The sequence below is a fragment of the Cherax quadricarinatus genome, chromosome 78 (assembly GCF_038502225.1).
Source record: "Cherax quadricarinatus isolate ZL_2023a chromosome 78, ASM3850222v1, whole genome shotgun sequence".
In the NCBI taxonomy this organism is placed as follows: Eukaryota; Metazoa; Arthropoda; class Malacostraca; order Decapoda; family Parastacidae; genus Cherax; species Cherax quadricarinatus.
This window is the reverse complement of record NC_091369.1, coordinates 18,741,301-18,767,674: the sequence shown is the minus strand read 5'-3', so window position 1 is coordinate 18,767,674 and position 26,374 is coordinate 18,741,301. Positions and strand designations below refer to the sequence as shown.

Here is a 26,374-nt window from a genome sequence, read left to right as displayed (position 1 = left end):
GCGATCAAGATTGCTTTTAACTACGTATTGTTCAATGAGAAAGACACTGTCAGTAGCGGTGAATCGTTCAGTAAGCAGATTGTTTCAGCAGCTAGGTCTTGATCAGCAGGAATAACAATGTCAATTGCAACTTTTTTCAGCAGGAGAGACAGTGTCAGTAGCTACGTCTTATACATCAGGGACGCCAATGTTTGTTGAGATGTCTGTTTTAGCTGTGACGACATCATCATTAGCGGCGTCTGGTTCTTGAGGGAGACAGTGACGGTAGCGCCGGGTAGATCGGTGGAGCACATTGTGTCGTAGAACAGTGAAGACACAACGTTAGGTTCAAATAATTTCCAGGAATCACTGCTTCAGTTGTCCTTGTCTCAGTATCGGCATCTGGTTACAAGTGAACAAGATTCACCTCAGCCACGGCCTCCTCTGCTGTTTCTGTGATCTAGCTAACTCACTCGCAACTAAATCAGACGCAATGACATGATTTGCAAGGTATTCTATGGCCAACCATGCATCGTTTACCTGTTATGAAAGATTTAAATATTTTAGATAAGATAAGAAAGTGTTACCAGAGGTTACATTAACTGAGAAAAGATGAAGAAGGTTTGAGAGCAGGAGAGGTCAAGTGATCAGTAATCAGAATTAATCATGAAAGCTTAAAGGTAAAATGTTAAGTGATTATCTCTCACTTACGCCAATGAAAACATATAAGACAAGAGTAGCTGCACCATGATTGTAGGACCAATGATTACCACACTCGCCTCTATAACGACACACCAAAATATATAGCATCGCATAAGAGTGGTTTTTATTTATTGCTGCGTCTTCACTTTTGGTCATTGGCAAAATCTGAATGAATGAGTACATCACAAACATATGTGTCACACTATTTTTCACTAACGAATGAAATAAAACAACGAAGGTCTAAGGTTGAGAGAATTTAGCGGCTACGGCATCAGTGGCGGTTCGTGCGGGGGTGCTGCGGACCTGCAGCACCCCCGCACCAGCCGCCACTGCGCAGCATGTATTCTCTCCTCGCATATAAATTAGATTTCCTTCAGTCACTATGTGACCCGAGAGATGTATCCCTCATATAACATAAACTTATCATATTTTATCACAATGCACGCAAAAGTAATGTTAAAGAGAGCATCATCGGTTTTTACTGTTGACAAATACCATCAATGAAAGTTTGTTGCTGTTCATAGAAAATTTCAGAAGCCTTTGCGTCGAAACTAATAATAAATTTCTTCAACAACAAAAGCAAATTGGCATTAAAATAGCCCTAAACAAATAAAAGTTTCCATAAACTATGATACACCAACTGTGGAAGCTTAAAGAATAATTTCAAGTAACATCCTCAAAAAAACTAATATTCCTATTTAACAAAATCGGCGGATCAGAACTTACACAACCCAACAACAATAAACTTTTTTTCTAGATAAAATGCATCAACAATTTAAATTTAAGGTGCTTAGAATTTGTGTTCTCAAGATATCACATGGAAAATATATTTTTCAATTAAATTAGTAAATTGGCAACAAAAAATGCGTCTAATTTAGAAGTACAAGTGTTTAGGGTTTGCAGTTATTGCATAGAAATCAATTTGTTTAATGAAATGAATGTATTAAAATTTACGCAACCCCAAAAATGTGTGAACCTTGTTCGGAGGAGTGTCCACCATGACACAAAGTTTGAAGCTGATCGGAAGAGATATTCACTAGTCATCACATGAAATACAATTCAAAGTTTATTAACTAATTTAATAAATAAGTTCTTACCTATACCTAATCTCTGAATTAAAAATCACATCACAGAAAAGAAAGAGATGAAACCAGTGACAGACGAGTCCAAAAATTCTGAAATAGCTTTATAAAATTTATAGTTTTGTCTTTTCCTAATTGTAGTTCACCAGTGCAGATAATTTGAAGCCGGTCGGATCAGGTGTTCTGAAGTCATAAACAAAAATCTTGAAGGAAGACAAAATGAAATACTATCTCTCCTGGAGTTTATAACAGACTCACCTGTAAAGCACTGCAAAAAAAATAAATGCCTTTCCAAGGCTTACAAACTTATTGCTTTTAACTTGTCTTTTAGGATTCTGATGTACGTATCATCTTCGTTTGTTTCAGAATGTTTTCAAGCACATTAATGTTTATTCTGTAAATGGAGTCCAGAACTGAGCAGCATAATCATAATGAAGCCTCACCAAAGCTGGAATATAAGTTTGAATAACATAAGTCCTCCATTTATCAATTTTTCTTGATATGAAGCCAAGATTTCTATTTGTTTTATGGTAAACATTTAGCCATTTTTGTCTTGAAAATATTTTTGTGATAAATAGAACTCCAGTCTTTCTCAATTCAATTCAATTCAAGTTTATTCTCTATAATGGTTATACCTCTTCAAGGGGGGCTCCTTGGCGTGGTGAAGAGGCTCTTGGTCTGAGGAATTAGCCCTGTCGGTCTTCTTCCTCAGACCGAACCTAATTACCCCCCATTCTCCCCTCCCCTATCCCATCCTCCCCATCCTCCCCTTTTTCCATTCCTCCTCCTCCTCCTCACCCCTCCCTTTTGCCCTTCCTCTTTTTAGCCTTCGTGATTTCTCCCACAGGCGTGCTAGTTCCTAGGTAGGGGAAAGGACACCGGGGTCGATCCCATTCCGTTGAGGTTTCTTGGCGGTGGCGTAGTTTGCCGTGGAATCTGGATTGCCTAGGGATGTCCCGATCCCTCTCCGGTATCCCGGAGTAGCTTTGGGTGTCTTTTGGGCGACGGGTGTATCTCTGGAAGCCACCTTTCGGATTCCGGGGGTGGTGGCTGAAGGAGGTATGCTTTGTGGCGGATATCCGGCCGCCCTCTCTTTTGTCCACCGAGGTAGCTCGGCAGATGTGAGGTTGCTATCCCGGATTGCTGGTTTACTGGCATGAAGGGTAGGGTATGGCACGGGTTCCATGCTGCATCTGCGCTACTAGCGGTGTCGAGTCCTCTTGGGCGCGGAGGGAGATTTCCGGCCCTTTCATTCCTCCTGGGAACTATTCCTCCCCGCTCCCCCCTTTTTTTATTCTTTTTTTTGTTTTTATTTTCTTTTCTTCTTTCTTTTTTTTTCTTAAAAACAAAAAGCAAAGGAGTAACCTAACCATGGCAGCCCTAGTCCATGAAACCACTACCCCCGGGCCCCTTCTTGATACCGCACCCCATTCTGACCCTGCCTTGTGTTTAGACCACTCTTCGGACACTCCTGATGCCCCTGTACCTCTTGCTGGTGCTGTTTCCTCACCCGCTTCAGGTACCGGGGCTTCGACTGACTCCTTCGATTTGTCTGAACTCCGCTCTCCTTTGACTATGCTTCCGGCTTCTCCCTCTACGGTACGGCAATTTTCGAATCGCCCACCCATTTCATGCCGGACCAACTCCGGTCCTACTCCTAAACGCCAACGTCAATCTCCTGATGATGCTCCGTCGTTACCTTCCCATTCTACTCGGAAACGACCGACACGTCAAGCACTCCCTCTCCACGCTCAGTTTCGGACCACACAATGGACTAAATTCTTTACTTTAAGACCAACTTCTTCTTCTGCCTACCTTTCTGACCATAGTATTGCCAAAGCGCTCCTGCGTCATGTTGGCAGAGATATTTCATTTCACGCTCTCAAGAGCGGTACGCGCATCGTCACTGTCCAGAATGCTACCCAAGCTCATGATCTTTCTCTCCTTTCGAATATCGATACTACTCCTATCACTATTGAAAAACATCTTTCTCTCAATTCTTGTAGTGGTACTGTCATTCTGCCCCATACCATAGTCCAACAGAATTTCCAGTCATGTGGCAATGACATTTTTGAACAGCTGGAACTCCAGGATCTCCCAATCCTCAAAGTAGACACTTATGTCCTTCCTGCCCGGGGGCGGAGACGTTACCCTTGCAATGTGGCTCGTTTAACTTTTGACAGCCGAGAACTCCCGTCCTCTGTATATGTCGCGGGACATCGGTTACAAGTTCGAAAGGTGATACCTACACCGCAACAATGTAGAAATTGCTGGCGTTTTGGTCACCCAGCGAAATATTGCAGATCTATGGCCGAATGCCCAGTCTGTGGTGCCGACAACCATTCTAATACATCTTGCAGTCAACCTCCATCTTGCCTTAATTGTAATGAAGCTCACCCTTCGTACTCCCGCCGTTGCCAGGTCTACTTAAATGAACGTGAAATCCGTTGCCTCAAAGAGGCAGAAGGTCTCCCTTATGCTATGGCAGTTACTCATCTCCGCCTCCAAGGGAGACTACCCCGTGTTTCTTATTCTCATGTTTCCAAACATCCCCCCACTTCTGGGGTCCCATCTTCTGCAGCCTCCTCTGTTGTTACCCCTCCCATAGCCATTACGGCATCTAATCCTTTTGCTGTCCTTGGCTCTGACGTCCCGACTACAACTCAGTCTGTTCTCACATCTTCGCGTCCTTCCTCACAAGCCCCAGTATCGACAAGACCTCGTACGACACCTAATACCAATCGCCCCTCTACTCAGAAGTCCAAAAAATCCACATTGCTCAAATCTTCTTTGCCCCTTCCTTCCCTTCTTCCACCTCCACACGTTACCTTTCCAGTCTCTGTACCTAGTTCTTCCCCTCTCTCTGGCTCTATTACAAGTGTGGAGATTCACCCTCCTCCTCGTACTATGCCTTCCACCCCTGTCCCCTCCCAAGTTTCTCCCTCTTCTGTCACCTCCCAGGTTTCTACCTCTTCTGTCCCCCCCCACACTTCATCTCCAGTCCCTTACACTTTTCCCTCCCCCTCTACTTTGGTACAGTCCATTACTGTCCCAATCTTTACTCACCCTCCTCCTCCTATCTCCAATATGGTTTCCCATACATCTTTGAATTCAGAAACACTTGAAGCCATTTCAGAATATATTGCAGAGACTAAACCTTCAATGGACACTGATTCACTTCCTGTTCCTTCTCTTCCCTCTCCTCCATCTTCACAACCCCATTCTTCGCAACGCTCCGTTCCTTCGCTACTTGAACATCTTCCAATGCCACCACACGTTGACTTTTCTAACCCCTCTAGTCCGTAGGTGCCTTTACCTACAGATTCCTGATATTTTCTTCATCGCCAATCATGGCCTATTTACAGTGGAATATCCGCGGCCTCAGGGGTAATCGGGGTGAGCTTCAGATGTTGCTTTCCAGGTTTTCCCCTGTTGGTGCTTGCTTACAAGAACCAAAATTACACTCGGCTGTTTTCCAACCTATCTCAGGCTATAATTTATTGTATTCTTCGGATCCTTTCTCAGATGGGACCTTTAATGAAAGTGCCCTTCTTCTACGCAATGATATTCCGTACTGTCAACTATTTGTCCATACCTCGCTGCATTACACTGCAGCCCGTATCCACTTGAATAAGTGGTTTACAATATGTTCTTTATATCTCTCTCCTTCTCGAGCATTTTCTATCCCAGACTTTGCCTTTCTTGTTTCATCCTTACCACCACCACTTCTGTTACTTGGTGATTTTAATGCCCACCATTTCCTCTGGGGGGGGTCTCATTGTGACTCACGTGGCATTCAGTTGGAGGCTTTTCTTGCCTCTCACCCCCTCCATGTTTTAAATACGGGTACTCCCACCCATTTTGATCCTCGTACTCATACTCTCTCTTGCATCGATCTATCAGTCTGCTCTTCCTCCACTGCACTAGACTTCACCTGGTCTGTTCTACCAGACTTACATGACAGCGATCATTTTCCGATCATTCTTACTTCTCCTTCCTATTCACCACCTTCCCGTAGCCCTCGCTGGCAATTTGATCGGGCAAATTGGGATCTTTACTCACACCTCACTGCTTTTAGTGAGGTTCCTTCTTCATCCTCCATTGATGAGCTCCTACACATCTTCTCGACATCAGTTTATACCGCAGCTTCTCATTCTATACCCCACACCTCAGGCAGGCATTCTCAGAAGTGTGTGCCTTGGTGGTCTCCTGCTTGTGCTCGTGCAGTACGTTTGAAACGTGCTGCATGGGGCAGGTACCGGTACAATAGAACCGCTGAGAGACTTGTTGATTTTAAGCAGAAGCGTGCGATCGCTCGCCGTGTCATCCGTGAAGCTAAACGCACTTGTTGGCGAGACTATGTTTCCACCATCACCTCTGCTTCTTCTATGAGTGCAGTCTGGAAAAAAGTGAGGAAATTGAGTGGTAAATACTCTCCTGACCCGGCTCCTGTTCTACGGGTCACTGGTGTTGATATAGCAAACCCTCTCGACGTTGCCATTGAACTTGGCACACATCTGGTCCGTATTTCCCGAGGGCTCCATCTATGCCCCTCGTTTCTTTCCTCAAAGTCTGCCAGAGAGTTAGTACCCTTGGACTTTTCTTCTCTCGGAGAAGAACAGTATAATGTGCCTTTTACACTTCAAGAACTGGAGGCAACGCTCTCAGCTTGCCGATCATCGGCAGCTGGGCCTGATGACATTCATATTCGTATGTTACAACATTTACATCGGTCAGCCCTTGTAGTCCTCTTACACCTCTTCAATCTTATTTGGGCACAAGGAGTTCTTCCCCAGCTGTGGAAATCTGCCATTGTTCTCCCTTTCCGCAAACCGGGTACTACAGGACATGATGCCTCCCACTATCGCCCCATCGCTCTTACAAGTGCAGTTTGCAAAGTGATGGAACGCCTCGTAAATCGACGTTTAATGTGGTATTTAGAGACTCACAACAGTCTCTCCGCTAGTCAATATGGCTTTCGTAAGGGTCGTTCTACCATAGACCCCTTACTACGCTTGGATACGTATGTTCGTAATGCCTTTGCGAATAATCACTCAGTTATTGCCATATTTTTTGACCTTGAGAAGGCATATGACACAACTTGGAGGTATAATATTTTGGCCCAGGCCCATTCCTTAGGCCTCCGAGGCAATCTACCATCCTTCCTTAAGAACTTTTTAACTGACAGACATTTCCGTGTTCGAGTCAATAATGTTCTTTCCCCGGACTTCGTCCAAGCTGAAGGTGTCCCTCAGGGATGTGTTCTAAGCACAACACTTTTTCTCCTTGCTATAAATGATTTGGCCTCTGTTCTTCCACCCAATATTTGGTCATCACTCTATGTTGATGACTTCGCTATTGCTTGTGCAGGCGCTGACTGTCACCTTATTGCAGTTTCTCTCCAGCATGCGGTCGACCGTGTTTCCACTTGGGCCACCACACATGGGTTTAAATTTTCAAGTACCAAAACTCACCAAATTACTTTCACTAGACGCTCTGTTATCTCCGATCATCCTTTGTATCTCTATGGCTCCCGTATCCCCGAACGTGATACAGTCAGGTTTCTAGGCCTTCTCTTTGACCGTCGGTTAACCTGGAAACCTCACATTACCTCTCTGAAGGCAACTTGTCACAGCCGGCTAAACCTTCTTAAAACCCTTGCTCATCTTTCCTGGGGAGCTGATCGTCGAACTCTGCTTCGCCTACATTCAGCCCTCGTTTTATCGAAACTCGATTATGGTGACCAGATTTATTCCGCGGCCTCTCCTGCTACTCTCTCTAGCCTTAACTCTATCCATCACCAAGGCTTACGTTTGTGCCTTGGTGCTTTTCGCTCTTCCCCTGTTGAGAGCCTCTATACAGAAGCAAATGTTCCATCCTTGTCTGATCGCCGTGATGCCCATTGCCTTCGTTACTATGTACGCTCTCACGATCTACACAATCCTTCCATTTATAGAATGGTCACCGATATTAGTAGACATTCTTTATTCGTTCGCCGCCCCTGTTTGCTCCGTCCCTTTTCTCTTCGCCTACTTTCACTCTTGTCTTCCCTTCAGTTACCACCTTTATATGTTCATGTAGCATCTCACTTTTCCCTACCCCCCTGGGAAGTTCCAGCTGTTCGGGTCTGTTCTTTCTCACTCCCTTGCTCGAAAGCTCAACTGCCTACGGTGGCTTCCCGCTCTCTTTTTCTTGATCACTTCCACTCTCATTCTCATGCCACCGCTGTGTACACAGATGGCTCTAAGTCTTCAGACGGCGTCGGATTCGCAGCAGTGTTTCCGGACAGCGTCGTACGAGGGCATTTACTATCTTCAGCTAGCATTTTTACTGCTGAACTGTATGCCATTCTTGCAGCACTTATTCGTATCGCATCTATGCCTGTGTCATCATTTGTAGTAGTCTCAGACTCCCTTAGTGCTCTACAGGCTATACGAAAATTTGATACATCTCATCCCCTAGTTCTCCGTATCCAACTTTGGCTACGCCGTATCTCTACCAAACATAAAGATATTGTTTTTTGTTGGGTCCCTGGTCATGTCGACGTACAGGGCAATGAACAGGCAGACACTGCTGCGCGGTCAGCAGTATATGACCTACCAATTTCCTATCGAGGTGTTCCATTTCTGGACTATTTTGCTGCAATAGCTACCCACCTTCGCACCCGTTGGCAACAACGTTGGTCAACTCTGCTCGGTAACAAACTTCATTCTATTAAACCGAGCATAGGTTACTGGCCGTCTTCTTGTCATCAGTGCCGAGGTTGGGAGACCACTCTCTCCCGCCTTCGCATTGGCCACACTCGTCTTACTCATGGGTATCTCATGGAGAGGCACCCTGTTCCTCTCTGTGAGCAGTGTCAAGTTCCAGTATCGATTAGCCACATTCTGTTAGACTGCCCTCTCTATCAACGAGCACGCAGAATTTACCTCCAACGTCGTCTTCGTTCCCCTACTCTCTCTTTACCTTCCCTTCTTGCTGATGGACCCTCCTTTAATCCTGACTCTCTCATTGACTTCTTGACAACGACTGATTTACTCCACAAACTCTGATGATACTTTTCGCACTCCCCTCAGCCCTTTCTGGTTCAGTCTCTTGCTGCCCTTTACCCTTTCACCATCCACTGCCCCGCTGTTATCCGTAACCTGTTGCTCATCCATCTCCCTTTTGCCACCTGATGCCCTCGCTTCCTTCCTGCCCTGCAGCGCTGTATAGTCCTTGTGGCTTAGCGCTTCTTTTTGATTATAATAATAATATAATGGTTATAATGTGGGATTTACAGGTTTTGGGTATTGTGTGGTTTACATGTTATAAAATACTAATTACAGAGGGGGCCACTAGGACACCTAGCATGGCTAGGCATTTCGAGCAGACTAAGATTAATTCTTAACATTAAATTCTTACAGATTATGGTATTAAGGGTAAGTGACTACATCATAATTTGTGAGTTTAGCAATGTGAATGCTTTTGTTTGGCACAATACAAAGTGTCTATATTGGAGTATCATAGGCAGACTTATGACTAGTTAGGATTTATTATAAGATTAAGATTAGTATTTCTGGGTTTATAGTCAGTGGGTGAGTGAGTGTAATTGTGAACCACCAGGTGGTTATCATGTAGTTAGTTGTCGGGGTGTATCAGGGAGATAAGATGTTTTCTAACTGTAGTTATGAAAGTGTTGAATGTGTCTGCAGTTCTAGAGTTCTCAGGTAGGGTGTTCCAGATTTTAGGTCCTTTGAAATAAATTGAATTTTTGTAAAGGATTAGTCGAACACGGGGAATGTCATAGAGATGTTTGCGTCTGGTGTTATGCCTGTGGGTTCTGTCACAACTATCAAGAAAGCGTTTTAGGTCAAGGTTAATATTGGAATTTAAGGTCCTGTAGATATAGATTGCACAGTAGTAAGTGTGGATGTACTGAACAGGGAGTAAGTTTAGATCTATGAAGAGTGGGGGGTGTTGCCAGGGATGGGATTTAGTGATTATTCTTACTGCGGCTTTTTGTTGGGTTATTATTGGCTTTAGGTGTGTTGCTGCAGTTGATCCCCAAGCACAGATAGCATAGGTGAGGTATGGATATATAAGTGAATGGTATAGTGTGAGAAGGGCAGTTTGCGGCACGTAGTATCGTATCTTGGAGAGGATCCCCACCATTTTGGATACTTTTTTTGTTATGTGTTATGTGTCGGTCGGTTCGGTTAATATCTGAATTATTTCGATAGTAAATGCCATAGATATTGTCCTTTTTCTAGGATTACAACCGTTCATTTGTCAACATTAAACTGCATCTGCCACTTCTTCGACCACAACATCATTCTCTCCAGATCATCAAGCAAGATTCTCATCTGAAATTATTTGTCACGTCGGTCTGGAGCTTTTTGACTCTCTGATCGCGGATTCTAACCCCACCCGTGGTATGGTTTGTTTGCAATAGTGTCAGTACGTCATCAGGAGCTGTGCAATGTTGTAAAAGCAGAAACAGGAGAAATGAGGTAGTTCTGATGTACTGATGATTTTTTTGCCTTTGGCCTAGAGATCATAACATTGATGAGTTCCTACTTACACTCAATGATCTGGTACCTTCTATTAGGTTCACAACAGAACATGAAATAGATAACACTCTACCTTTCCTAGATGTTTTAATCCATCGTGTCTACAGAAGATTCAAATTTACAATTTACAGGAAGACCACCAATGTGTTGTCATACATTCATTATTATTGCAAACACGAATCTAGGGTTAAAAGGAGTATTTTCCTTACAGTGATCACGAGAGTTTTGCATATCTGCAGTCCTGTGTATTTAGAAGATGAAATCAATAAGCTATTGAACATAGCCACAAAACTGAGATACTCCAGGAATTTAGTTGAGAAGGCGTTACTGACAGCTAGGAAGACTTTTTACATGACTGAACCTAAGGAAATGCCTGCCAAGAAAAATGTACTGGTATTGCCATACAATTATAATTTGGTCTGCCTGAGCGAGACACTAAAGTTCAACATAAATCTTATTTTCAGAAACACTGGGACAGTGAAACAGAGACTGATTAAAAACACACTGCCTAATAATGTGGGTAGTGTTTACAAGGTCCCATGCACTCTTTGCCCACTCTCATACATTGGCCAGACAGGTAAACCACTAGAAACCAGATTATCCCAACACTCTCATACATTGGCCAGACAGGTAAACCACTAGAAACCAGATTATCCCAACACTAATACTCAATCAGGATGAACCGGGTGTAGAATGCAATCTTTAACCATGTTAGCTCTTGTAATTACCCACTGGGGTGGGCTGCCACCCAGATAATTGTACCCAACAGTACCATCATGGAAAGAAACGTGAGTTCCTTTTCTTCAAACATGATAGGAATGCCGTATATAACTCAAATTATGGGCTGTGTAAACTCGACAGCTATTTAGTCGAGTCTATTGTGCAGAGCCTTAAGCAACAATGTTATACAATAGTGCAGGATTACTCTTTATGCCAGGGAGTCTCGTGATCTTCTGGTTATGTTAGACTAAAGTCTGTAAACTGAATATCATGGTATGCCTGTCGTGAATGTTGATATAATATACAACATCCTGTTAAGTCCGCCACGTACATCGAAATATAACATGTTAGGTCTGCCGTGACCGTTGATATAACCCATGCAGTTACTACTGCAAACAGTAGTAAGGGGGGTTCATTTAAGTATGGGTGAGTATGTTTGAATATCCTAGGGTAGCCCATAAAAGAGGCAAACCGAGTGATGTATTGAGGTCCTAAGCCGTCTAGGTACAGCAAGATAAAGTACACATAGCTGACTGCAACATGATGATTACAACTAGTTTAGTGGTTTACTGAATTAGGCTGTTAGTAATATAATAATAATGATAGTAGTGGCAGTAAAAAGAAAAATTCCAGAATTGCCTGAAAAGGAGAAATCATACAGGCGTATTAATTTACACCGATAGTATTTCCTGAATATTCTAGAAGATTCTGGGACATCGGATATTGTCACTTAACAAAATAAGGATATTTATTCCTTCCATTACTTTAGTTAGAATATTGAACACAATCGTTACATTCGGTATGTGGATGATCCACTACTGTAATGTATGTTCTTACATCACACAACTTGTTCCCAGCTGTTAGAGGCTTAGGGTTGGCTATTAACTATCTCCTAGTTACTTTACCTCATGCTATCTGCAAAGTACGAGGCCTACCCCTACCCGATCCCATATGGGGTGGGGTGTGGGGGGACCGGTGGGTGGTTGAAATTCGGCCGGGTCTCCCTTACTCAGAGGTACTGGTGGGTGCCATCCATACTTCCATACTCTGAAAAAACTTTCCCTCATTTCTCCTGTTGCTGTCTTTGAGACATTGCACAGCTCCTGATGACGCACTGAGAACTGTGAAAGCGCTTTCTTGAGCTTAAGATTTCCACCCTTTGTGGCTTGTCTTGCATTGTTAAGATCGCCTGTCCACGATAGTTTGCCAGCAGTCCAGTACACCTTTTTCTCTCCCGCAGCTAGCGGAAGAGAAAAAGGTGTTTTTCCATTTCTGTAAAAGCCAGGTTCCACAGGTGTATTTCAGTTTTCACTTGCTGTAAACCAGTGCTGTTGGGTCAGGACGACCCGAGGTGAGTCAGTCAATGGTTAAAACGATGGCAGATTACATTTGCTTCGGAAGAAATGCAAATGATGGTTTTTAGATAGCATGATGTTAATACTAAAGCAATGGTGAGAATGAACGAAAGTGCAAGAACCCAGGAATCAAAGTGGATATCCTACGGGAAAAATTGATTCCAAACAAAATGTCTGTGAAAAATCACACGGTAAACCATGCAAGCTAAACAGCCAATAAATTAAGAGCCCTAAGGCATATCTTGTACCTACCCGACAGTAGTGGCTACAAGATCCCTGTACGAAGTACTAGTGGAAATAAATGGTATAAAATACCGACACAGTGGAAATATAAACACATATGCAATATTACGTGATCCTTTATTGACAACGTTTTGCCCACACAGTGGGCGTTTTCAAGTCACAAACAGATCTGTTTGTGACTTGATAAAGCCCACTATGTGGGCGAAACGTTGTCAATAAAGGATCACATTATACTGCATATGTGTTTATATTTCCACTAAGTACTAGTACGCTCACATCTAAAGTATGCGCCACTTCCTTGGATTACTTGCCACTCGTCTCATCTACGACTTATTAGCAGAATAGAAAACTAAGCAAAACAACTTTTCTCTGGCATGGACCCAAACAGGATGAATTTGCCATTTAAGTGGAGCCAAGAATAACGGAGAGATGTGGGTGGCTTCATTGTTATGTACAAGATGGACAGTAAGATGACAGTAACAGACAGCTTCAGTAGCACAAGACGGGCAGCAAACATTGCCCAACCTCTTGTCGTACTCGTCTCAAGATCATTACTTCCTCTGAGATAATTCATTCTATGAATAATTATGCTGAAGAATTAAAGTCATATGACCAAGTAAAATCTCTGGTGCACAAATGACTCTAACGTCACCCAGTGTCCTATTTTTATAATTTATAACAATAATTTAATAAAGGTATTAGTTGATAACTTTCTTATATAAGGTGAGATAGACTGATAGCTAGATATAGAGAGGGAGAGAGAGGTGCGATAGGTACTCACCGTAGGTATGATGAGTTCCTTGGGTAGAATAAACCCTGCGGCTCCAGTGTCCCTAAGTTCCAGTGTATATACGAGAGGTATCTCTCCAACACCTGCTGCGTAGTCTCCTGATGTCCCTGACACCGTGTCTAAAAACAGCAGAATGCCTTTCCGTTTAGTGATGCTTTTGAGCTCATTCCTTACTTATTCCATATATTATTTACTTCTAACTTTAAACTTTCTTAGTACTGCATAAACACATCCACATAGCGAAAATAATGAAGATATGAATATTACTATGTACTTCAATCTACCATCGATACTGGTAGATCGAAATACTGAGAGCACTTCGAATCTTCTGTTTCATTTTTCTCTGCGTGGGCGTCTCCGTGACATTGATTAGTGTTAACTGCACTTTTGTGTTTGGTTTTCTAACAATGATATATTTTCTAACAACATTTATGCTACAAACATTTGCAACAAACCGAATTATAAATACGTGGACTCACAGAAGAGTTCTCCGAAGGTTCCCGCTATGTAGGAGACTCGCTCGCCAGAAAAGATGGACTCGACCATGTCTTTTCCCACTCTTTCCTTCAAATGGAAAACGACGAGAGGTAATTTATGCTTTCCTATTTAAGTGGAAAAATTGAATCCAGGCTAAAATCATTTTACAGTAGACTTTCAAAGCTCTGCCTTACCTTAGGTCGGGCAGACACACGAAAACAACCGTTGTCCAGCACTCTGGTTTACCACGATCTCTTCAGCTGTGAGCTGTATTCTCTACTTTTGAGCTACTGGACACCAAGATCTGAGCAAAGGAATTTCTACGGTATTTGAGACAAAATCCAATTTGCAAATATACTTGCGAAGACAATGATTAAACTGCTTAAAATATACACATCAGTAAGCTAGATAAGTTACACTGGCAGCATTTATTCTGGAAAATTGACTGGATAACAATGTCAACGTTCTACTGTAACTTCTCAAACGTTATGTATAAATTTAGGGAAAATGAATTGCATTTGATCTAATAATTCACTAAGCTATAATGTAAGAAATATTTAAAAACACGAAGGATCTATAAAAAAAGAAAATGAAAATCGTCAAAAAAAAAAAAAAAACTGGAGCAGCTAACCACGAAGGAACACTGGATTTGTGTTCCTGACCGGAGAAAAACTTGCTGACACACTCATAGAGGAAACAGGATCTGCAGGAAAGAACTGAAGGTATAAAGAGGGACGAGATTCATAAGTATTAGAAGACAAACTTGAGTACCTTAAGTAGGTTTAGGAACTGCAGTCTTTAAAATGGAAGAAACGGAATCTGTTTTATGAAAAGAACTTGCGTTAAAATAATTAGGAGAACTGAAGTCACTTTAATGAGGGGAAAAGAGCTGATGTCACCATTATTGTGAAAATTAGGTAACTGCAGTCACTATGATGAGAGATAGTGATCAGTAGTTTCCATCATGGGAACTAGCGTTCTCCATCATGTGGAAACTAATTACCATTAAGGGTAACTAGAGTCACCATTGAGAGAGAATTAGAGGGAAGATCATGTAGAACTAGAGTCACCATCACGGGAACTAAGGACACCATCATGAGAGAATAAGTCACTATCATGGGGGAATTACTCATCATTATTGAGATTAATCACCATTTGAAAATTTAAAGTCACTATCAAATGAGGGACAAGAATATCCATAATAACTGAAACTAAACTTACCATCATGAAGAATTAGTCACTATCATAAGAATAGTAGAGATAAAGTCACTATTAAAAGGAAGCTAGAGTCACTATCATAAGAAAGCTAGAGTCAGCATTATGTTTGAACAAGAGCCACTATATCATGGGGGAACTAGAACCACTATCACAGAGACAGCCATAAGCAAAATCATAAGAGTAACTAGAGTCACCATCGATGAAAGTAGTTAGTCACTATCAGGGTAACTAGTCACTATGGGAAGTAAGCCATTATCAAAGAGAACTTGAGTCACCAGAGGAGGAATTAAAGTCACAATCATGGGAAATAAAGATTTAATCATTAGGCGAAACAACTTATTATCATAGACGAAAATAAATTAAATATTATAGTTAAATCATACCACGGGCGGGATTTGAACTCGCGGTCAGAGAGTCTCAAAACTCCAGACCGTCGCGTTAGTCACTGGACCAGCTAGCCACAATAAGATTCATCCAACTAGGTATATTTCTACACCATAGGAAGGTTAGCATAGGCACCACTGTGACCACAAATGCAAGTTTTTACAGACGTATCTCCAGCTAGAGTGGCCGTGACGAACTCTAGCTCAAGTCCCCTCAATGCCGTCAACATGGTTCACGAAATCGTAATGACACGATTGCATGTTGACGGCATTGAGGGGACTTGAGCTAGAGTTCGTCACGACCACGCTAGCTGGAGATTCGTCTGTAAAATCTTGCATTTGTGGTCACAGTGGTGCCTATGCTAACCTTCCTTCTTCTTCTTCTTATGACCAGAGTTTTGGTAAGATGGGTAAGGAAGAAGGATGGGTAAGGATAGAAATCTTGGAAAAGGGTGGGAGGGGGGAGAGAGGTAGGATATAAAAGGTAAGTGGCCCAACCACTTTGGTGTAATTTAAAAAGTGTATGTGGAATAATAAAATATTCTTGAAGGGGTATAATACTAACCCATCAGAGTCACATAGATATAACAGATATATAAGTACATGACTCTGAATTGGTAGTAAATATACAAGATGCAATTGCTTTTTTTTTTCTTTTTTTTTCTTGCGATTGCACAGCGGATATTTAAACGACAATGAAGGCAATAATTTTCTGGCCAGTTTATAAAGAATTACTTGACACATTAGTTTCTTACAAGGTGGTGTCCCGCCATAGTAAATGTAGCATAATTTTAACAGTAGAATGTTATACATGATGTCTCCCTAATTGGGGGCGATGATTTTCTTAGTATACATAGAAGGGTTCTGGTGTTATCCAATCATCTTCATCTGCAGGGAGGTTGCTCAAGATCATTGGTCGATGGTAATCGTCTTTATGGATAAAACAACGGACCCTCTGTGGGAGAGTCATTCTTTGAGTCCTGTGAGGAGTATTGATGTTATAATCCGTGGTATTTTCAACTTGGAGAGGATGTTCTCTATCTGGCATGTAAAGTTCTTGCATTGCATATAGTTGTTTCTTCTTCAGGGTGTCAAGGCGTATATTTAAGGCAGTAATATCTTGTTGTACGTGTAAATCTGCCATTTTAACTCTGTCCCTCCTCCTGGTGCCCGTAATGAAGCGGAGAGCTCTATTCTGGACCCGTTGCAACCGTAGCATGTTGGTCTTTGTTGTTAATGACATTGGGACACATGGGTATTCGAGTATAGGTCTTATTATCATTTTATACAGATGTTTTTTGACATGTGAAGGGGCTTGATTGAATCTAAAGAGACTGTTAAGACCGGCTTTGGCTATAAGATGTTGAGAGGAGCAGCCTGTCTATTTCATATCCTCTGATGGAGATGCCCTCTTTATCTTCGATGGTTGATGCAAAACATCCTATCGTGCTAACAAGGACTTTGTCAGGGTTGGTCGTAATTCTCCATTTCTTTTCCCAATTAGATGTTCGATGAAGTTCAATATTCATTTTTTCTTTGACTCTCTCATACTTGTATTTTCCTGTTACAGGAATTGATGAGACGACATGGATAACATCATCTGCAAATTGCGTTATAATTGTATCAATAAACTCTGGTTGAGGAAGATCATTCACATAAATGTTGAATAGAATTGGACTAAGACAAGAACCTAGTGGGACACCAGCTGTTGGTATAAAAGGCTCTGTCGACCTGCCGTGAAAGGTGGGAATGATTTTTCTTTGAGTTAAGAAGTTATATATTAAACTGAGAAAGGTCCAGTTATGGTCTGGTAGGTCAATAAATTTGTATATAAGACCATCATGCCATAAGCTATCAAAAACTTTATGAACATCTCTGGTGGCAATTAGGGCAAGATTGCCCTGATGCTTTAGACTTGCAACAGTATCGAAAATAATATTAATTGCATGATGGGTTCCTCTATGTGTTCTAAAGCCAAACTGTTTTTCAGTAAAAAGGTGATTAAACTCCATATAGTAGTTCAGTCTGCTGGAAATGATCTTCTCAAGAAATTTTCCAGTGACTTCAAGTAAAGATATAGGTCGATAGTTCCCTGGTTGATGGATGTCTTTATTGGGCTTAGCAAGAAAGATCATCCTAGCAGTCTTAAAAACAACTGGAAAATGTCCTGAGGCCAAGATGGTATTAAAGATATTAACCAAAGACTGTTTACAATTTCTGGGTAGGAACTTTATTTGTTTCATTGTTATTCCAGAGAGAACAGGGGCTCTATTTCGCATTCTTCCAATAACCTGACACATCTCGAGTAATGTATTAGGTCTAGTAAGCGGGTGGGCATCTTCAAGAGTTGATGTATCGATGGAAGGTAGTGGTTGTAGGTCATCTAAGTTCTCATCTATCCATTCATTTACCAACTGATAGTGATTATTGTTAAATCGACGACTGTTATTGTGGGAGAGAATTTTCTCCTGTGGATCATCAAGTTTAATCTCAACATCTTCATCATCCTCGTCAGTGAAGGTATGAATTAGGTAGTTAGGAGCCTTGTGCTTTGCCCCTAAAAGTTGTCGGATCTTACTCCAAAATTTTGCTGGCTCACGTTTATACTGATTAGCTTGGAGAACTAGCAATTTCCATAAGTCACGTTTGTGATGACTAATCATGTTAATTAATTCTTGCGTTAATCTGTGCAGTGTAGCTAATGGTGGTTGTCGCGTTTGAAGATGCCTTCGACATTCTGTTTGATAATTTCTCAAAGCGTCTCTAATTTCCCTCGTAGGTTTATATTGTTGGTAGATCTTTGTGGAAGCTAATTGGCAAGTTACATTAGTAGCATCAATTATTCGATTGTGAAGGGACCTGATCGCGTCGTCAATTGCAGTGGAAGGTAGATTTTCCAATGACACAATTTCATCGTCACCCAGAAATGCCCTGAAGGGATCAAATCCTAGGGTGTTAAGATTGGGTTTAGGAGGTACAGGTATTCTAAATGGAGAAGTTTGTAGTTGTATTATAACAGGGATATGGTCAGATCCTACGTTTCCACCAGGAGATATATGACAGTGAAAGATGTCACAGTCTCTGTTTGTCAGGACTATATCTGGTGTACCTGGATGAGGACCAATATACGATTTAAAGAATGGGCCTTGAAATGACAAGTTTCTGGCTGTCATGATATTAAATAGTTGTTTTCCTTTCAAGTCGCCCAGTGGATTACCAGCTCCACAGTTAAAGAGGGCAGGGTGATGAGCATTAAAATCTCCCGCTAGAATTGTTGGAATATTCCTGCTTAATATCCTATGTAGAGGAATTTTCTCTATACATTGTTGTCTCGGGGGAAAATATCCAGTTCCTATCACTAGTTGGCCATGAGACGTCGTCATTTCTATTGCAAGAATGTTATCTTCATCAACGTGAATATTTTTAAATGCATAGCCTAATTTAACTAAGATGGCTTCGCCACTATAGGATCCTCTCGATTTCTCCAAAGTAGAGTAACCACGTAATTTAATATGTTGATCAACTCTCGCAGCTGTCTCATTCAAGAGTATTACATCGGGACTGTAATTATGTAGTTCAACTTCAAGGAGGTAACGGTTATTAAAGAAATGTTGAACATTTAGTTGGAAAATTGTAATCCTCATTATTTCTTGCACTTCGCCCGTGTACTGCGGTCTGAACGTCTGCAAGTAAATTCATGTTTGGTATACACACTATCCCTGCTGCACTCGTCAAGGGGAGGAGGGAAGTTCAAAGTAGTTGCTTGTGTATTAAAAGTGGCTAGCTGGTCCAGTGGCTAACGCGACAGTCTGGAGTTTTGAGACTCTCTGACCGCAGGTTCAAATCCCGCCAGTGGTATGGTTTGTTTGCAATCGTGTCATTACGATTTCGTGAGACATTATAGTTAAATTACAGTCACCATCATAGGGGAATTAGTCACTGGCTTTGGGGAATTAGAATCATTATCAAAAGGGATTTAAAGTCACCTTTACAAGAGAACTAGAGTCTCCTTCACGTAAGGAAACAGAACCATTATAATGAGGAACCTTGATCTATTGTCATGAAATAGTTAGTCACCATTATGATAAAATTAGTCACAATTTTAGGGGAGCGAAAGTAAATTTCTTGAACATAATTAACGTCAGTATCATATGGGAAGACAATGTCACTGTCAAGGGGAGCTCACGTCATCATCATGAGGGAGGACTTGCGTCACAATCAGGGGGAACAAGACTCACCATCATGGGGAACTAGGTGTAAGTAACATGATGGCAGAACAAAGAGTCACTATCATTAAATTCAGTAATAATCATGAAAAAAGTCGATACATAATCAAGGTGGGAACTAGACTGATGAGTCAAGGTGGGAACTAGACTGATCGTCAAGGTAGGAACTAGACTGATCGTCAAGGTGGGAACTAGACTGATCGTCAAGGTGGGAACTAGACTGATCGTCAAGGCGGGAACTAGACTGATCGTCAAGGTGGGAACTAGACTGACCGTCACGGTGGGAACTAGACTGACCGTCAAGGTGGGAACTAGACTGACCGTCACGGTGGGAACTAGACTGATCGTCAAGGTGGGAACTAGACTGACCGTCACGGTGGGAATTAGACTGATCGTCACGGTGGGAACTAGACTGACCGTCAATGTGGGAACTAGACTGATCGTCACGGTGGGAACTAGACTGACCGTCAAGGTGGGAACTAGACTGACCGTCAAGGTGGGAATTAGACTGTTCTTCAAGGTGGGAACTAGACTGACCGTCAAGGTGGGAACTAGACTGATCGTCAAGGTGGGAACTAGACTGTTCGTCAAGGTGGGAACTAGACTGATCGTCAAGGTGGGAACTAGACTGATCGTCACGGTGGGAACTAGACTGACCGTCAAGGTGGGAACTAGACTGTTCGTCAAGGTGGGAACTAGACTGATCGTCAAGGTGGGAACTAGACTGATCGTCAAGGTGGGAACTAGACTGACCGTCAAGGTGGGAACTAGACTGATCGTCAAGGTGGGAACTAGACTGATCGTCAAGGTGGGAACTAGACTGATCGTCAAGGTGGGAACTAGACTGATCGTCAAGGTGGGAACTAGACTGATCGTCAAGGTGGGAACTAGACTGATCGTCAAGGTGGGAACTAGACTGATCGTCAAGGTGGGAACTAGACTGACCGTCAAGGTGGGAACTAGACTGATCGTCAAGGTGGGAACTAGACTGATCGTCAAGGTGGGAACTAGACTGATCGTCAAGGTGGGAACTAGACTGACCGTCACGGTGGGAACTAGACTGATCGTCAAGGTGGGAACTAGACTGATCGTCAAGGTGGGAACTAGACTGATCGTCAAGGTGGGAACTAGACTGATCGTCAAGGTGGGAACTAGACTGATCGTCAAGGTGGGAACTAGACTGATCGTCAAGGTGGGAACTAGACTGATCGTCAAGGTGGGAACTAGACTGATCGTCACGGTGGGACCTAGACTACGGTGGGAACTACAACTGACTGATCGTCAAGGTGGGAACTAGACTGATCGTCAAGGTGGGAACTAGACTGATCGTCAAGGTGGGAACTAGACTGAAGGTGGAAACTAGACTGATCGTCAAGGTGGGAACTAGACTGATCGTCAAGGTGGGAACTAGACTGATCGTCAAGGTGGGAACTAGACTGATCGTCAAGGTGGGAACTAGACTGATCGTCAAGGTGGGAACTAGACTGATCGTCAAGGTGGGAACTAGACTGATCGTCAAGGTGGGAACTAGACTGATCGTCAAGGTGGGAACTAGACTGATCGTCAAGGTGGGAACTAGACTGATCGTCAAGGTGGGAACTAGACTGATCGTCAAGGTGGGAACTAGACTGATCGTCAAGGTGGGAACTAGACTGATCGTCAAGGTGGGAACTAGACTTATCGTCAAGGTGGGAACTAGACTGATCGTCAAGGTGGGAACTAGACTGATCGTCAAGGTGGGAACTAGACTGATCGTCAAGGTGGGGAACTCAAGGTGGGACTAGACTGATCGTCAAGGTGGGAACTAGACTGATCGTCAAGGTGGGAACTAGACTGATCGTCAAGGTGGGAACTAGACTGATCGTCAAGGTGGGGACTGACCTCAAGGTGGGACTGAGACTGATCGTCAAGGTGGGAACTAGACTGATCGGGAACTAGACTGATCGTCAAGGTGGGAACTAGACTGATCGTCAAGGTGGGAACTAGACTGATCGTCAAGGAACTAGACTGGACTAGACGTCAAGGTGGGAACTAGACTGATCGTCAAGGTGGGAACTACTAGACTGATCGTCAAGGTGGGAACTAGACTGATCGTCAAGGTGGGAACTAGACTGATCGTCAAGGTGGGAACTAGACTGATCGTCAAGGTGGGAACTAGACTGATCGTCAAGGTGGGAACTAGACGTCAAGGTGGGACCATCAAGGTGGGAACTAGACTGATCGTCAAGGTGGGAACTATACTGATCTTGGACTGATCGTCAAGGTGGGAACTAGACTGACCGTCAAGGTGGGAACTAGACTGATCGTCAAGATGGGAACTAGACTGATAGTCAAGGTGGGAACTAGATTTATCGTCAAGGTGGGAACTAGACTGATCGTAAAGGTGGGAACTAGACTGATCGTCAAGGTGGGAACTAGACTGATCGTCAAGGTGGGAACTACACTGACCGTCAAGGTGGGAATTAGACTGTTCTTCAAGGTGGGAACTAGACTGATCGTGGGAACTAGACTGTTCGTCAAGGTGGGAACTAACTGACCGTAGACTGATCGTCAAGGTGGGAACTAGACTGACCGTCAAGGTGGGAACTAGACTGATCGTCAAGGTGGGAACTACACTGATCGTCAAGGTGGGAACTATACTGATCTTCAAGGTGGGAACTAGACTGATCGTCAAGGTGGGAACTAGACTGATCGTCAAGGTGGGAACTAGACTGACCGTCAAGGTGGGAACTAGACTGATCGTCAAGGTGGGAACTAGACTGATCGTCAAGGTGGGAACTAGACTGATCGTCAAGGTGGGAACTAGACTGACCGTCAAGGTGGGAACTAGACTGATCGTCAAGGTGGGAACTACACTGATCGTCAAGGTGGGAACTAGACTGTTCGTCAAGGTGGGAACTAGACTGACCGTCAAGGTGGGAACTAGATTGATCGTCAAGGTGGGAACTACACTGATCGTCAAGGTGGGAACTATACTGATCTTCAAGGTGGGAACTAGACTGATCGTCAAGATGGGAACTAGACTGATAGTCAATGTGGGAACTAGACTGATCGTCAAGGTGGGAACTAGACTGATCGTCAAGGTGGGAACTAGACTGATCGTCAAGGTGGGAACTAGACTGACCGTCAAGGTGGGAACTAGACTGACCGTCAAGGTGGGAACTAGACTGATCGTCAAGGTGGGAACTAGACTGATCGTCACGGTGGGAACTAGACTGACCGTCAAGGTGGGAACTAGACTGTTCGTCAAGGTGGGAACTAGACTGATCGTCACGGTGGGAACTAGACTGACCGTCAAGGTGGGAACTAGATTGATCGTCAAGGTGGGAACTACACTGATCGTCAAGGTGGGAACTATACTGATCTTCAAGGTGGGAACTAGACTGATCGTCAAGGTGGGAACTAGACTGATCGTCAAGGTGGGAACTAGACTGATCGTCAAGGTGGGAACTAGACTGATCGTCAAGGTGGGAACTAGACTGATCGTCAAGGTGGGAACTATACTGATCGTCAAGGTGGGAACTAGACTGATCGTCAAGGTGGGAACTAGACTGATCGTCAAGGTGGGAACTAGACTGACTGTTCTTCAAGGTGGGAACGTCAAGGAGGGAACTAGACTGTTCGTCAAGGTGGGAACTAGACTGATCGTCAAGGTGGGAACTAGACTGATCGTCACGGTGGGAACTAGACTGACCGTCAAGGTGGGAACTAGATTGATCGTCAAGGTGGGAACTACACTGATCGTCAAGGTGGGAACTATACTGATCTTCAAGGTGGGAACTAGACTGATCGTCAAGGTGGGAAATAGACTGATCGTCAAGGCGGGAACTAGACTGACCGTCAAGGTGGGAACTAGACTGATCGTCAAGGTGGGAACTAGACTGATCGTCAAGGTGGAAACTAGACTGATCGTCAAGGTGGGAACTAGACTGATTGTCAAGGTGGGAACTAGACTGATCGTCAAGGTGGGAACTAGAACTGATCGTCAAGGTGGGAACTGACCGTAGACTGATCGTCAAGGTGGGAACTATACTGATCGTCAAGGTGGGAACTAGACTGATCGTCAAGGTGGGAACTAGACTGATCGTCAAGGTGGGAACTAGACTGATCGTCAAGGTGGGAACTAGACTGATCGTCAAGGTGGGAACTAGACTGATCGTCAAGGTGGGAACTAGACTGATCGTCAAGGTGGGAACTAGACTGATCGTCAAGGTGGGAACTAGACTGATCGTCAAGGTGGGAACTAGACTGATCGTCAAGGTGGGAACTAGACTGATCGTCAAGGTGGGAACTAGACTGATCGTCAAGGTGGGAACTAGACTGATCGTCAAGGTGGGAACTAGACTGACCGTCAAGGTGGGAACTAGACTGATCGTCAAGGTGGGAACTAGACTGATCGTCAAGGTGGGAACTACAATGATAGTCATAGTGGGAACTAGACTGAATGCCAAGGTGGGAACTACACTGATCGTCATAGTGGGAACTAGACTGAACGTCAAGGTGGGAACTACACTGATCGTCATAGTGGGAACTAAACTGAACGTCAAGGTGGGAACTAGACTGATCGTCAAGTTGGGAACTACAATGATAGTCATAGTGGGAACTAGACTGAATGTCAAGGTGGGAACTACATTGATCATCATAGTGGGAACTAAACTGAACGTCAAGGTGGGAACTACACTTATCGTCATAGTGAGAATTAGACTGACCATCACGGTGGGAACAAGACAGATCGTCATGGAAGAAACTAGAGAAACCATCATAATGTACAACACCTGGAGATCACTCACCAGTGTACCAGAGCCACCATCGTAACGTACAACACCTGGAGATCATTCACCAGTGTACCAGAGCCACCATCATAATGTACAACACCTGGAGATCACTCCCCAGTCTACCAGAGCCACCATCATAATGTACAACACCTGGAGATCACTCCCCAGTCTACCAGGGTCACCATTATAATGTACAACTCCTGGAGATCACTCCCCAGTCTACCAGAGCCACCATCATAACGTACAGCACCTAGAGATCACTCGCCAGTCTACCAGGGTCACCATCATAATGTACAACTCCTGGAGATCACTCCCCAGTCTACCAGAGCCACCATCATAACGTACAGCACCTAGAGATCACTCGCCAGTCTACCAGGGTCACCATTATAATATACAACACCTGAAGATCACTCACCAGTGTACCAGATCACCCACGTAATGTACAACACCTGGAGATCACCCAGCAGACTACCAGAGCCACCATCATAATGTACACCTGAAGGTCACTCACCAGTGTACCAGAGTCACCATCATTATGTACAGGACCTGGAGATCATTCACCAGTGTACCAGAGTCACCATCAAAATGTACAACACCTAGAGATCACTCGCCATTCTACCAGGGTCACCATTATAATATACAACACCTGAAGGTCACTCACCAGTGTACCAGAGTCACCATCAAAATGTACAACACCTAGAGATCACTCACCAGTGTACCAAGTCATCACCTGGCCCTTCAGGCTTAATACCAAAACAGCTAAAGTACCTTCCCCCTAACTGAAAGATGCCGCTGGTGAATGTCTTCAATGCCGTCTTGGCATCGGGATACTTCCCAGGGACATTTAGGACGGCGAAGATGATTTTCATCGCAAAACCCAACAAAGACAACTGAAATCCAGAAAACTACAGGCCCATCTCCTTACTCGAAGTCACGGGCAAAGTCTTCGAGAAAATAATCTCAAACAGACTGAACTACTACATGGAATTCAACCACTTTTTCACCGAAAAGCAGTTCGGCTTCAGATCCTACCGCAGCACAGAACATGCGATAAATATCATCTTTGATGCCGTGGCCAGTATGAGGAAGCAAAGAAACCTGGCCCTGATCGCAACTAGGGATGTACACAAGGTCTTCGACAGCCTGTGGCACGATGGACTCATCTTCAAACTTGCAGACCTCCCAGATCACAACTGGACCTTTCTCAGACTCATATACAACTTCTAAACAGGTAGAAGTATCATTCCCACCTTCCACGGTACGGCAGCAACGCCCTTCCTGCCGACAGCTGGAGTACCACAAGGCTCTTGCCTCAGCCCTATACTCTTCAACATATATGTTAACGACCTCCCCCAACCTGAACACAACGATACCATCATCACCCAATTTGCAGACGATGTCATCCATGTAATCTCTTCAACCCCCATCTCTGGCTCAAACAAACATAGGAGAGCAATAGAGAAAATGCGGAAGAAAAAATGGAGAATCACAACCAACCCAGATAAAGTCCTCATCGGCACCATCGGTTGCTTAGCATCAACCATAGAAGATAAAAGGGACATTTCCATCAGAGGTACACGAATCGCCATCAGAAATCCAAACAAGATCCTGGGGTATGAGATCGACACATTATTGAACTCCACATCCCACATAACCACAAAAGTGAACCTAGCAAAAACCCACCTCGGTCAACTTTTCCGATTCAACGCAACCCCTTCCCACATCAAGAAACACCTGTACAAGATGATCAGACCTCTGCTAGAATACCCTTGCATACCCATGTCATTAACAACTAAAACCAACATGCTAAAACTCCAAAGAGTCCAAAACAAAGCCCTCCGCTTCATCACCGGCACCAGATTCAGAGACAGA

At 43.6% G+C, this 26,374-nt stretch overlaps 1 protein-coding gene across 2 annotated transcripts in view; it reads right to left on the bottom strand.

Moving 5' to 3' along the window:
* Positions 1–381: 381 nt before the first annotated feature.
* Positions 382–26,374, bottom strand: part of LOC128701483 (carboxypeptidase B-like) — a 176,863-nt gene continuing 150,870 nt past the window's right edge. For both annotated transcript variants that reach the window (XM_070101749.1, XM_070101750.1), the window contains exons 11-13: positions 13,903–13,987; positions 13,415–13,542; positions 382–519 (exon numbers count right to left, since the gene is read on the bottom strand). In XM_070101749.1, the coding sequence (XP_069957850.1) occupies positions 403–519; positions 13,415–13,542; positions 13,903–13,987 (330 nt within the window). In that variant the 3' untranslated portion in view covers positions 382–402. The remainder of the gene's footprint in view (positions 520–13,414; positions 13,543–13,902; positions 13,988–26,374) is intronic.